Source organism: Miniopterus natalensis, chromosome 11 (assembly GCF_054644295.1).
Source record: "Miniopterus natalensis isolate mMinNat1 chromosome 11, mMinNat1.hap1, whole genome shotgun sequence".
In the NCBI taxonomy this organism is placed as follows: domain Eukaryota; kingdom Metazoa; phylum Chordata; class Mammalia; order Chiroptera; family Miniopteridae; genus Miniopterus; species Miniopterus natalensis.
The window spans coordinates 27,826,659-27,840,634 of record NC_142091.1 but is presented as its reverse complement, the minus strand read 5'-3'; the positions used below and the strand labels follow the sequence as shown (position 1 = coordinate 27,840,634).

At 42.7% G+C, this 13,976-nt stretch overlaps 1 protein-coding gene across 1 annotated transcript in view; it reads left to right on the top strand.

Annotated features, from left to right (window-relative positions):
• NAALAD2 (N-acetylated alpha-linked acidic dipeptidase 2) overlaps nucleotides 1-13,976 on the top strand; it is a 38,807-nt gene that overhangs the window by 3,100 nt on the left and 21,731 nt on the right. The window contains exons 3-8 of the mRNA XM_016206808.2: nucleotides 5,668-5,854; nucleotides 8,064-8,165; nucleotides 9,095-9,220; nucleotides 11,213-11,399; nucleotides 11,985-12,078; nucleotides 13,291-13,389. Of these exons, the coding sequence (XP_016062294.2) occupies nucleotides 5,668-5,854; nucleotides 8,064-8,165; nucleotides 9,095-9,220; nucleotides 11,213-11,399; nucleotides 11,985-12,078; nucleotides 13,291-13,389 (795 nt within the window). The remainder of the gene's footprint in view (nucleotides 1-5,667; nucleotides 5,855-8,063; nucleotides 8,166-9,094; nucleotides 9,221-11,212; nucleotides 11,400-11,984; nucleotides 12,079-13,290; nucleotides 13,390-13,976) is intronic.

The following is a 13,976-nucleotide window of genomic DNA, read 5'->3' as shown; positions in this document are numbered from 1 at the left end:
TGGTTTGTTTCCTTTGCTATGCAAAAGCTTTTTAGTTTAATGTAGTCCCATTTGTTTATTTTTTTTCTTTTGTTTCCTTTACCCAAGGAGTTACATCAGAAAAAATATTGCTACTAGAAATGTCTGAGATTTTACCACCTATGTTTTCTTTAAGGGTTTTTATGTTTTCATGAGTACATCTAAGTCTTGAACACATTTTGAGTTTATTCTTATGTGTAGTGTAAGAAGGTGGCCTAGTTGTGCCCATCAGCAGATGAGCGGGTAAAAAAGCTGCGGTACATTTACACAGTGGAATACTACTCGGCTGAAAAAAGGAAGGAAACCGTACCTTCTGCCTCAGCATGGATGGACCTGGAGGGTATTATGCTAAGTGAAATAATCCAGTCAGAGAAAGACAAGTACCATATGATTTCATTCATATGTGGAATCTAATGAACAAAATAAACTAACTAACAAAAATATATACAGACTCATAGATACAGAGAACAGACGGACAACTGTCAGAGGGGAGAGGTGTTAGGGGACTGGGTGAAAAGGTAAAGGGATTAAGAAAAAAACCCAAAAAACTGACAGTATGGTGATTGCTAGAGGGAAAAGGGGGATAGATGGTGGTGGGAAGAGACTTGACTGTGGGTGATGAGCTCACGATGCCGTATGCAGACGTGTGTGATATAATCGTACACTGAAGTCTGTGGTTTTATTAGCCAGTGTCACACCAATAAATTCAATAAAGAATAATTTTAAAAATCCAGCAAAATAAACAAATACAAAGTGTACCTTCTATAGAGAGCATATAACTACCATTTGCTCTTTTACCCTTTTTATAATGTTAATTAAAGTGTGTCCGCTGTAGGCAGCAGATAGTAGCAGCTTGCTATTCTGCTCATTCTGGTAATCTGTGCCTTTAATGTATTTAGTCTGTTAACATGTAACGATTGCTGTGGTTCAGCACAGGCCTGCCACTTTGTTGTGTTCTGTTCGCTTCCTTTATGTTTGTTCCTTTACTTCTCATTTTCTGCCCCCCTTTTGGTAGTGGCAGAGTATTTAAAATTTGTATTTTACCTCAGTTTATCTTTTTGGCTATACCTCTCTTTTTTTTTAAGAAGATGCTTTCGGGATTACGTTATACATGTATAACTCTTCACTGTATTCTTAAAGTTGCTATTGTAGCACTTCACATAAAATGCAGAAAACTCACATTTCTACGTCTGTTTACCCTCTCCTCTACCATCCTTTATATTATCGCTGTCAAAATCTCATGTATAAAAGTCTGTTGTTATAAACCTGACAAAAGACTGTTATAATTTTTTATTTGAACAGTTATATGTATTGAAAGCCAATTAAGAGATAAGTATTTCTCAGATGTTTACTTCCAATGATTTTCATTTGTTTCTGAACATGTAGGTTACCCTGTGGTATTTCTATTTAATCTGAGTTACTTTCTTAAGCACTTTCTGTAATGTAGGGTCTGGCGGTGACGGTCTCGTAGTTTTCCTTTATCTGTAAAAATCCTTATTTCCCCTTAATTCTGGAAGCCTAGCGTTCCTTGATGTGGAATCTACGATGGCTGTCTTCCCGTCTCCTTTCAGAACCTTAAATGTCTTCTCGGTGCCTTCTGGCGAGTGTTGGCATCTGATGAGCCGTCTATGGTTATTTAAGTTCTATAACATGTCATTTTTGTCTTTAATTTTCAGTAATTTTACTGCCCTAGGCATAGCTTTTTTCAGATTTATTCTGCATATGGCTCTCTGTGCTTCTGGACTTTGTAAACTGTATCTTTCACTCACTTAGGAAGGTTTTGTCTGTTCTTCAGCTTTTTCCGCAGCGTCCTCTCTCCTCACCTGCCCGGAGACCTCCTTTTAACCCTAGGGTCCCCTAAGCGAAGCGGAGTGCAGGCCCTGCGCTGGTTCCTTCCCGGCTGCCCTGTGATGTGATGAGATCAGAAAACCCCACCCAGTTTCCGAGGGTGAACTGGAGCGCCCGCTGGGGAAGGGGTGAAAGCCGCTGTGCCGCTCCTAGGAAACCTGAGCTGATTCAGGATTGCGGCCCATCAGTGTCAGGAGGCGAATTCGAAATGTCTGTTTTGAGGGGCTTGTTGGGAGATAAAGGGAAAGAATCAGTAGGCAGTAGGGTGGGTGCTGCTTGAAAGAAGACTCGGTCTGTGTTTCTCATGCAATCCAGCAACAGGCCAGAGTGTCTTTTATCAGGTGAGGCTGGAAGCTTCTGTTTAAACTTGCGTAAGTTGAAAGACCAGGTAAAATGTTAGCACTGTTCTGTCCGCAGCATTTTCATGAAGTGTCCAAAAGAAATCAGCTCGAAAATTATATGAGGTGTCAGAACAAAAACTTGGTGATTCTCTTGGTCAAACGTTAAAATTTACGTCTACTCATATGGCTCTGCTTTGTTTAATGGGTAATGGAGCACAGGGGTAGATCATGCAGAATTTACGTGGTGCTCGTCCGAATGGAGTTGGCTTTTCTCTCCTTCACATCCAACTGAGTACAGAAATTGCACACCAAGAATGACAAAAATAAAGGTAGAGCAAAATACACTGAATCAGGAGCCCGGGATTTGAATGCATGAGGAGCTGTGGCCACAGTTTTCATAGCACCGAGAATGTATAGAAGGCAGTGACTTTTAGTACGAGTTTCAAAAGAGTTGTTATTTTTGAGAGAAGTAAAAGGAAAAGTATTGGAAGGAGCCAGTGGAGAGGAAGAAAGACCCCTCGCTGATCTGGCCCTGAGATGGGGGGGTGGAGATAAAACCGGTTGCAGGGGAACAGGGCCCTCTGAGGAGTTCAGTCGACATTCAGAGAAGGGGCTGGAGAGAGAATTGTCACTGACCCAGAGGTTGAGAGAGTCTGGAAAAGAGAAAGGAGAGGAGCTGAAAAGGAAAGAGGAGAGGAGAAGGGGGGAAAGAGTTGAGAGCGTCTAGGAGGGAAGGGGGGCTTCAAATTTGTGCCAAAGGGACGAGTGCAGGGGGAACGACTGGCTTTTCCTCCAGCCGCTTCCCTTGGCGGATCCTCACCTGCGGGGAAGACGCTGGAGCAGGGCCCTCTCGGCGGCCCAGGAATCTCTGGACTGGGCCGCACCCCAGTCCCAACGCCCTCCCGCTGGCAGGGGGGCGCCCGGAGGGCTCGGTGACCCTGTCCCGCCTGGTGAAATGGGAGGGACTGCAGCTGAGACACCACACGGCTCCCCTCTGCTCGAAGGAACCTAGCGAGGACACAGCTGTTGTGGCTCGTCCTCAGCATGACGGTGAATAGGTGCCACCTGGGGCCATAACGCCCCACTCGGGAGCCTGGGGAGAAATCCAGGATAAAGGAAAGGGTGTTAGCCTGCCGCCCGTTTTGAAATTTTTTTTTTTTTTTTGCATTTCTGTATTTCAGTGGGTTTTCTCAAAGATAGGAGGCAGAAGTTCATGGTTAGTTCTCAAGAAAACATTTTTTCTGATTATAAGGATTTTATCTGCTCACTGTGGAAATGAAAGTTATGAATTATATAAAGTAGAAATTAAATATTCCCAGCCTTACTGGTTTTTATCCTATGCATAAAAAATAACTTTGCTCTATAAAGACTTCAACCTTTTTTTTTTTTTTTTTTTTTACAAGTATTGTATAAGGTATTAATGCCTGTAACCTGCAGCTTTGGTTTAACGCTACAGAAAGGGAATCTTCCCCAGGAGCAGATGCCTGAGGAGCCCTGCGGGCTGGGCAGAGCCGCCGGAGGGAAGTGGGAGAGGCGGATGCGGTGAACAGGACACTGATGTTTGAGAGGACCTGTGAAAGGCGCAGGGCGGTCGCGACAGGCAAAAATGAGTGTCCGAGGGGGATACAGAGCGGAGAGGTGGCAGGGAGGGGGCGCAACGTGCAGCTGGAGGGCGGGTCATGTGGAAAAGAGCCCCACGCGCTGCTGGGCGTGCGGACTTCCATGGCGGGCGCGGGAGCCGGTGAGGGCGCCGCATTGGGATATGTGAGGGGCCCTGGCGGGGCGCAGGGCTGAGAGCACCACCTGCTGCGCCAGGCGTGCAGGTCAGGTCCCCGGTCAGGGCACAGACAGGAATCAGCCCAGAGGGGCACAAATAAGTGGGACTCTCTTTATCTCAAATCAGTCAATAGAAACATTTAAAAAAAAATATGATTGCATGAATGTTTTTAAAATAATCACCGTTTATCAAGGTCAGACAACGACTTTGAGATTCTGGCCCTGGAGATCAGCACTTACGGGATTGTGAACGAGTTACGTCAGCGCACTCTTGCCCTCATTTTCAAAATGGGAACAGTGGAAAAGGGGCTGCAAGGGTGAAATGGGAACCTGTGTGAAAGTATCTGGTCAGGTTCCTGGCACATAGGAAGTTGTCAATAAATGCTAATTTTCCTTTTTTTGGTTGTCCTACGGTGGACTTAAAAACCAATTTACAAAAGTATTATTGCTGATAATATGTTTAAAGGGAAGGGGTTTGGGAAACTTTTAAAATATTATCTCATTAACTACATTTGTGAGGTCACAAGAATGTCCCAAATCATTTAAACCCACAACCAAGAGAACATTGCCCAACTTCAGTTCAAGCCGCTATTTCTATTGTGTAACTCAACAGGCAGGAACTCAGCAGGAGGGGATATAAAAAATGCATGGACTTTATCTTTAATGAGATAAACAACTGCATACAATATAATAAAACAATTGCATAAAATATGATAAAACAGTGGACATATATGTTAAATAGTCTGCCCAGCCTGTCTCTGGCAAACATATTTTTTTTCAAAATGTCCTCACTGATGAGCAGCAAGAAGGCGCACCGCTGGCCTAGAGGCCTGTCCAGAGGTGTGCCGTTTGTCCAGGCTGCGTCTCACACCTGAGCCTCTGCTGACGGTGTGTGGTTACCATGGAATGTGTTCTTTTCCAGGGGGCACAATGTGAACACTGCAATTATTTAAAAACTGGGATGGGGCAGAAAAAGAAAATTTCCTACCTTTCTAAGGTCTTCTGGTTGGACTAATAATCAAATTAACATAAGATGATTAACAGGAGAAAATACCCAAATTTAATATACATGTGTACATGGGGTTCCATAAGCATGTGGGGCCCGAGGACAGATCGGGCAGTTGAGGCTTGTGTTCCATCTAGAGCTCAGGAGAAGGGGGGGGGGGGTGTGTGGCTTGGGACTTCAAAGGGCTGGGAGACAAGTCACATGGAGATAGAAAAGCAACTCTTTGGTAAATACACGTTTTCTGGGCCACCTTTAACAATGGGACGCAGAGAGGACTTTGATCAGATGCGTCTTACTAGGTTCTTCCTACTTAGTTCATCTCGAGCTATAGTTACCTGTGATGAGACCTCCCTTCCTGAGGCAGGTCCTGTCTAAATTCTTAGAGGCAGTTAGGGGGAAGGCCAAAAGTTTGTTTTGTTTTTCCTGAGATTTTTATTTCTTGAAAATAACCAGCGTAAAATAATCAGTACCCCAACAGGCACAATTTGGGGTGCCAAACTCTGCTCCCCCTCACTGGCATGTCTAGAAACTGGTAATGCTAACTGGGCTTTTTATAACTCTGATACAGACAGAAATGATAAGTTCATGCCTGACGCAGGAGTAATGCATCTAGGATAGTTCTTAGGCACATCAGCTGAATATAGGAGTCTTTAACTCCCCCTTATATTTTCATTTTAGTTCTTTTACAAAGCTCCCTCATCTGGCGGGAACAGAACAAAATTTACTGCTTGCCAAGGAAATCCAAACCCAGTGGAAGAAATTTGGATTGGACTCGGCCAAGTTGGTTCACTATGATGTTCTCCTGTCTTACCCCAATGAGACAAATGCCAACTACATCTCAATCATAGATGACCAAGGAATGGAGGTGATGTAGCATTGTTGGTATTTCTCATACTTTACATCTCCACCTTTTCATGCGAATTGGAATTCAGGGTCAAGTAAAAATAAAATTTTTAATAGTGCAATGGAACTCATTTTCTAGAAAAGTTAGGAAGCTGCAAACTAATTATGCAGTGTTTACTATGTGTCAGGCACAGTGCTAGGTCCTGAGGCCAGAATGAAGACTCGGCCATGCTTCCTTTGCTTAAATAAGGCGAGGGAGTCATGAGAACACATCATTTCAAATCAGCGTAGTAAGTGCTTTGAAGAGTGTGATTGGTTTGTCTACATCGAAAAGGGTCACTTGGCCCAGCGTCGACATAAAAACATCCAAACCTGTAGAGAATTTTTGTAAGAGTTTATTTGAGCCAGACTGATGGCGTATACTGGGTTGCAGCTTTTTGTGCATTTGAAATGAAGGAGGGCATGTGAGGAAGATTACATGAAGGTGTGAGCAAAGAAAGTGAGGATTGAATTACAGAATAATTAACAAAATTATGTGCTCTCTTGAGGGTGGTTATTTCAAAGGTATGTTAACCTAGAGGCACAGAAACAACGGGCAGGGTTTGAGTAAGGCAAAGATAAACCTTTTACTAAAAAGTTATATGCCTATTTTTACAAAAGACAGTTATGGAGAAATAGGTAAATGAACAGTGTATTTCAATGGAATAATAAAGTTTTTTAAAGAAACAAAAATGTTATATGTCTAGGGTGTGACTACCCACCGTGACCTGCCCAGTCAGGAGTTTATGATTAGATCACTCTGTGAGGTTACCGTCCATAGAACCCCCTTTTTTGTCCACACCACCCTGTACGTCAGAAAAGTCTTCCCGAAGGAGTTGATATGTGAGTCATGAAAGATTCTAAAGGGCGAATTACATGAAAAAGCAAAATAAGAGAATTCTAGGCAGAAGAGAAAATATTGGCAAAGCTTGGAGACATACTAGTTTAATATTATTTAGAATTCAATGATTTTCTATATTTCAAGAGTGTAAAATACAAAGTGAGCCGTGATAAGAGAGAAATCAGTATACAGTGGCTCTTGAACAACATGGGGTGAGGACCACTGACCACCAATCCGTGTATAACTAGTGACTCCTTCAAAACTTTACTAACAGCCTACTGTTGACTGGAAGCCTTACTGATAACATAAACAATGAACACATTTTGTATGTTATCTGTATTAGATACTATATTCTTACAATAAACTAGAAAAAAAAGAAAATGTTACTAAGAAAATCATGAGAAAATACATTTATAGTTTTGTACCTATTTATGGAAAAAAAAATCCACATGTAAGTGGACCTTGCAGTTCAGACCTGTGTTGTTCAAGGGTCAGCTGGATATATTTCGGGGACAGGTCGTAGAAGGGCTCATCCACTGGCCTGAGGAGCTAGGAATTCACTGTCCTAAGCAGCGGGGGGGAAAGGATGTGGCCAGAGCGGCGTTGCAGGGGGCCCGGCCGGCTGCAGGCCAGGCCTGGGCGGGGCAGGGAGGGCAAGCTGGAGGCGAAGGATGGCGAAGCCCTGAATTGGGACGTTAGGGGATCGAGGACGGGGGCAGATGGGAGAAATAGCTAGGAAGCGGCACTGGCAGGACTTGATTAGTGATCGCAGGAGGGGGGGGACAGAGTTCAGGTTGATTCCTAGGCGCCTGGGGAGGGGGGGGGGCTAGTGATGCCAATGAGAGCAGCAGGGGAAGGAGAGGCGGGCCTGGGGTGAGGGGAGATAGGTCCAGAACTGAGCGCGTTGAGTTGGGACATCCAAGCTGAAGTGCCTGCCAGGCCCCTGAATACACAAGCCCGGGAAGGGGCATCGTGAGCGCCTGAGGCACGGGTAAGGCTTTAGGAGCCAGTGGGCTGGCACGGGAAGGGAGTGTGACGTGAGGCCTGCGCGGCGCTGGGCGTGAAGCACGGGAAACGTTATTTAAATGCAGACGGAAGAAAGGGGGCCCGCAAAGGAAGCTGAGGGGAGTGGGAGTCATGAGAGGCCACCTTCCGGGCCTGTTCCTGTGCTTCAGATGGCAACGTTCCGTCACCTGGATTGCGCGCACTGATGGGCTTTGAAGACTAACAGCGATAAAGCTCTTGGTCGCTGTTGCCAGTGGATTTATCTGTTGGATTACGGAACCTAGTTTGAGGATGCTGAATCGCAGCCTGGACAGTTCCTAACGTCCTGTGTTTCCATGCTTGCCAGATCTTTAAAACCGCACACCTTGAGTCGCCCCCAGGTGGATATGAGAATGTTACCAACATCGTTCCTCCCTATAACGCGTTCTCGGCCCAGGGCGCGCCAGAGGTAAAAGAAAAAAAAGGCATTTTCTTATTCAACTCTTTTTTTTTTTTTTTTTTTAAATCCTCACTCGATATTTTTTCCACTGCTTTTCGGGGGGCGGGGGGGGGGGACGAGAGAGAAACATGAGTTGGTGGCGTCCCACACACACCCTGACAGCTGGGAGCGCGTGCTCCTGGCCGGGATGGGCCTGGGCCCTGGGCCCTTCAGTCTCGGGCCAGCGCTCTAACCAGGGAGCGGCCGGCCAGGGCTCTTGCTCTTTACAACTTTCTTTGTGATATGAAACCTATGACAAGGAATAAACCGAAGAGATTCGGAGGATCACACATGCTGGTATTTGAGGTTCAGCGCTATGTACACACTGCCTAAAAAAACAGAAAAAACACACAGAAGAACAAAAATAAATACATAAAAATCAGACCCCAGTTGAGCGTTGCCACTCTTCGAAATAACAAAGAAACTTCTGAACGTGCCTTTTAATTCAGTAAGGGCAATATCCATTTTTTATATCCAGTTTTTAGAAGCTTTTATCCTTTGTACATAGTCTGACTTTGTTACAGATTGATATGTGCAATTTTATAACTCCCACAGCAGAAGTTTTAAGATGAACACCGTGGTTGGGAATTAAACCTAGCTGGGATTTTAAGGAACTTTTATTTATGCTAGTTCCTGTCACTCAGTATCCACTGACAGTGTCTTCCAAATAGAGCACATGGTTTAAAATGTTTTGCGTGTCACCCTTTTTAAAACTTTGGAGCATACTGACATACTTTCTGACCACTTCTACAGAATTAGCATGGATCTGTTTATTAATAAGCCCAAGCCAGGAAAGATAACTTTGGATGATGTAATTTTTTTGTCTCAAACTTATTCTTGGTTTTCTCTTTAATTATAGCAATATTATGTATTGTCTTTCCTTTTGGTTTTCCCTACAGGGAGATCTTGTATATGTAAACTATGCTCGTACTGAAGATTTTTTCAAACTGGAAAGAGAAATGGGCATCAACTGCACGGGAAAGATTGTTATTGCCAGATATGGGAAAATCTTCAGAGGAAATAAAGTACTGTGTTATTTGTTTTTCTAGAGGGAAGAAGATAAGATATATTCTGAAAATGTAAATGAACATCTTACATCTCAGTTTCCAAAATTGCATATAAATATACACACACATATGCACACATACAGGGTGTCCCCCAAAAATGTATACACACTTGAACAGCTGATAGCTGTAGAGTCTATTACATTTTTTTTTTTTTTTAAATATATCTTTATTGATTTCAGGGAGAGGAAAGGAGAGGGAGAGAGAGTGAGATAGAAACATCAATGATGAGTCATTGATCGAGCCCGCAACCCAGGCATGTGCCCTGACCGGGAATCGAACCCCGATCGCCTGGATCCCAGGTCGATGCTCGACCGCTGAGCCACCCCTGGCCGGGCGAGTCTATTACATTTTGAAAATGAAATGTATTTTAATAAACATTGCCTTTATAATTAAAGTGTGTATACATTTTTTTGGAACACCCTGTATATTTTGCTATTTCTATGGTTGCACAGAAAATCGTGTTTTTATATTACCTCACATATGTAGAAAGGGAAATTATTTTCAGTAATTTTAGTATCAAAGCAATATTTGCTTTTTTAATTGAAGGAAATTTATATAAACTAAAAAAAAAATGAAAAGCTCTCCTGTATTACCTAACGTCATGGCCCAGACATAATGAATCTTCACAGCTCTTTTGAGACCTACTTCTGTGAAATATAAGTGTGAATATAAGTGTACGTCTCTATAATCATTTTCCATATATTTAACAAAGAGGGCATCAGACACTATATTGTATAACTTTATTTTTCCCCCTCAGCAATAACTCGTGTATATTCTCCCACGGTTAGGAGTATAGGACTCTAGATCCATGCAGCCTGGGTTCTGGTCTGCTCTGGGCTTCCTAGTCTCGAGGCCTCTGTGCCAGTCTTTCCTCATATATACAATGGAAATGCTAATAATAACACCGGTCTCTTAGAATTCTCATTAGGATTAAATGACTTGATGTTTGAAGCCCTTCAGATCATGACTTGTACTTAGTAATTTTTATGTAACTGTTTATTTGAACACCTGATTACTTCAGATGGCTACATACTTCACAGAATCGATAAGCAATTTTAACCATTTCCCTGTTGACAGATGCTTAGTGTGTCTTAAATTTGTTACTATTACAAATAATTCCATCGCGAGCATCTTTGTCGGTGTGCACTAGGACATTTGTGTGAAGGTGTTTTTTGTAGTGTAGATTCTTAGAAGGTGAATGGCTGAAACATGTATATTATTTCAGACTTTTGATAGGCATCATCTGATTACGGTCAAAAAAAGCTGTGACAGGCTGTACTCTCACTAACATTATATGAGAGTTTTCTGAATACTGGGATGTGGTTCAGTTGATCAAAACTGATGGTTGTCTATCTTTTGCTACAATACTTCTGGTAATGAATTCAGTATCTTACAGGGTAGATTCTCATTTATGGTCAGTTTGGATTATTAGAAAAATGTTGACGAAAACGCTGTGGGCCATTTTTCACACATTATGGCTGTTCTGCATAGAATTTTCAGTCAGTTTAGTTCCACACTGGTTATTCTATGATGTGCCAAAATTTGGAGGCTGCACAGTTAAAAGTGATTAAGACATGGTCTGGGTTCTCTTCTATAAAATGGGAACACTGACAATAACACTAATCTCTTAGAAGGCTTACCCTAGGGGAGAAAGATATTTAAAAGAGGTTTAAAAATACTTTTATCCATCCTAAAATAGAAATATGCACACACTATAGAAGAAGTACAAAGAAGGGAGACGTTCACGCATTAAGTGTGCAGTTTTAGGAACAATGGGAATGTTTCGCGGGAGTGGTAACTTGTTTGGAGTTGTGTAGAATAAATGAGAACTGTTAGGCCAAGAGAGAAATTACACTCGGGGCAGAGATAGCTGAGTAACGGCGTGGCCCAGGCGCCGCGGGCACGGATGGCCGGCCCTGCCCTCGCCTCACGGCCGCCGTTGCCCCGCAGGCCCTCAACGCCATGGCAGCCGGAGCGGCGGGCATCATCCTGTACTCGGACCCTGCGGACTACTTGGCCCCCGAGGCGCGGCCCTACCCCCACGGCTGGAACCTCCCTGGAACTGCGGCGCAGAGGGGGAACGTGCTGAACCGGAACGGTGCTGGTGACCCGCTCACCCCAGGCTACCCCGCCAAAGGTAATAACGGCCGAGCCCGTCCCAGCCCACCCGTTTTTGCAAAACTAGTACCTGCGCTTAGAGAAGGCATGCAAGCAAGCATCTGCCCAGGAACGTTAAAACGGTGTGCAGTGATAATATTTTGGATCGCTGTTGCTGGGAACTCAAAGGCACTTCCCTCGTATTACTTTAGTTTTAAACTTTGATGAGGTGTGGACGTGGAGAAGGGCGGGTCAGTTCGATTCCCTCTCCCCCTTGGGTAGAGGGGAGGTTCAGAGACAGATCCTCACACCCAAAGCGATGCTGCTCTTACCCAACCAGAACGCAAGGCTTCTGAACTGCCTGGTGGTTTTTATACTTTAGAGCATACATTTCTGTTTTCAAAAATACCAGTGAGGTGTGTTTTTCATTTTGTTATTTAATATGTAAAGTGCTGGGGACAGATCCTGCAACCCGGGCATGTGCCCTGACCGGGAATCGAACCATTTCAACTATATTATTGAACTTATGGGCATATAGCAAATCTGCAATAGTAATAAATTTTTTTTTTACACCCCTGGCTCAGATTCTTCAATTGTTTTCATTTTATGCAATTGATTTTTGCAGAGTACACCTTTAGACTTGATGTTGAAGAAGGAGTGGGAATGCCCAAAATCCCTGTACATCCCATTGGATATAATGATGCAGAAGTATTATTACGGTATAGTTTTCTCGTTGGATATGAAATTAAGATATTTTGCACCGTGTTCATTTTTTCTTCTAAAACCAGTGTAACCTAATTATTAGAAGTCTTGAATCAAAATAGCTTCTGAAGTAGGAATAACAGAGCACCCCTCCCTCACCCCCAAAATGCAGTCAGTTTAGTGCCTAAGAAAACGTTACTCTTTTGGCTACAAATGAAAAGTCTCAAAAGCAAAACTTATTTCCAAAGATAAAAATACTGATTTGAGATTTTTGAAGTAGTTGGATTTTCTTAGATATTCATTTGATATTTGTACTTTAACCTGCATTTTGAAAATATGATAATGCCCACCACTTGCTAGATGTGTGAACTTGGGCCATGTACTCAATCTTTCTCTGATTGTTTCTCTGTCTCTAAAGTGAGGTCGCAGTAATTTCTCCCTGATAGGATTATCATGCAAGTAAATAATCTAGAATATGGTAAACATTCAATTATTGTTTGCTATTATTATATGTATTCTATAATTGATGTTCCTTTTCAAATCTAACATTTTTTATTTTTTAATTTTAAAAAATTTTTATTTTATTTTTTAAAAATATATCTTTATTGATTTCAGAGAGAGGAAAGGAGAGGGAGAGAGCTAGAAACATCAATGATGAGAGAGTCATTGATCGGCTGCAGCCCGCAACCCGGGCATGTGCCCTGACCGGGAATCGAACCCTGATCGCCTGGATCCTAGGTCGACACTTAACCGCTGAGCCATGCCCGGCTGGGCAAATCTAACATTTTTAAAATGTCTATACCAATACAATTCAGTGATTGCTTTATGAATGCATATTATGTAATGAACAGCTTCTCTAGAAATTCATTTCTCCTTAGCAGAGTCATGTATTTCATATTTTTAGGACTTCTTGGGCCTACCGCATCCCTACATTATTAAAGTTGAAAGTAAGGAGGCTTCAGCTTTCCTTTTTCTCACTCTTTTCTGTGTTTTTCTCTCCTTGGCTCATATCACTAACATTAAATGTTTTCCTTATGTATCTCAGTTATGGCTCATTAGCATGTGAGCTCCACAGGGGAAGGGAGTTTTGACAGTACCTTGCACTTACTAAATGCTCAGTAAGTATTTGTTAAATGTATGAATGAACATCTCATCGTCACACTTCATGATTTTTTTCTAAGAAACTGTGATGCTCAGCATTTTCTGTGGTTTTCATTTCCTCTTGACAGCCACATGGGGGGAACAGCTCCCCCAGATGACAGCTGGAAGGGAAGTCTTAATGTGGATTACAACATCGGGCCTGGCTTCATGGGGAAAGACTCTTCCAGGTAATCTCACATTCATTTAATAGCCTGGAAACGTTTTCTGTGTTTAACGGAAAAATGTCAAGATAACGGTTCTACCAGGTATATTATGCTTATCTTCTTTTTCTCATTTCTATAATGAATAATCGATCATTTTATATCACTTAAAAGGTACTTACAGAATAATGTATAAAATTTCTCCCATTTATTTCATAAAGTCTCAAAAATGGAGACTTTTGTTACAGGTTCAACATTTTAACTTCCCTTCTCAGTTTTGCAACATTGTCCATACCACTTTCAAAATGTTATACATGTGAAACACTAACAAGGGAAAGGAGTAAAAGAGAGGAAGGGGCAACATTACTGATCACTTACTGGGTGGGCGGGTTAAGTGAGTCAAATGGGCAAGCACCAAACTAGAGTAGGCTCAATACACTGGTTATTAACACACTGTAGCACTGTGTACAGGAGGGGTGATAACAGAGGATGTGTTCATTGAGCTTAGTTTTACAGAAAGACTGAATTTTCCACTAGATCAAGGCAGGCAGGAAATGCCAACGAGAGAGATGGGCTTGACCAGAGCTGTGGAGCAGCCTGGCACGATCAGCCGT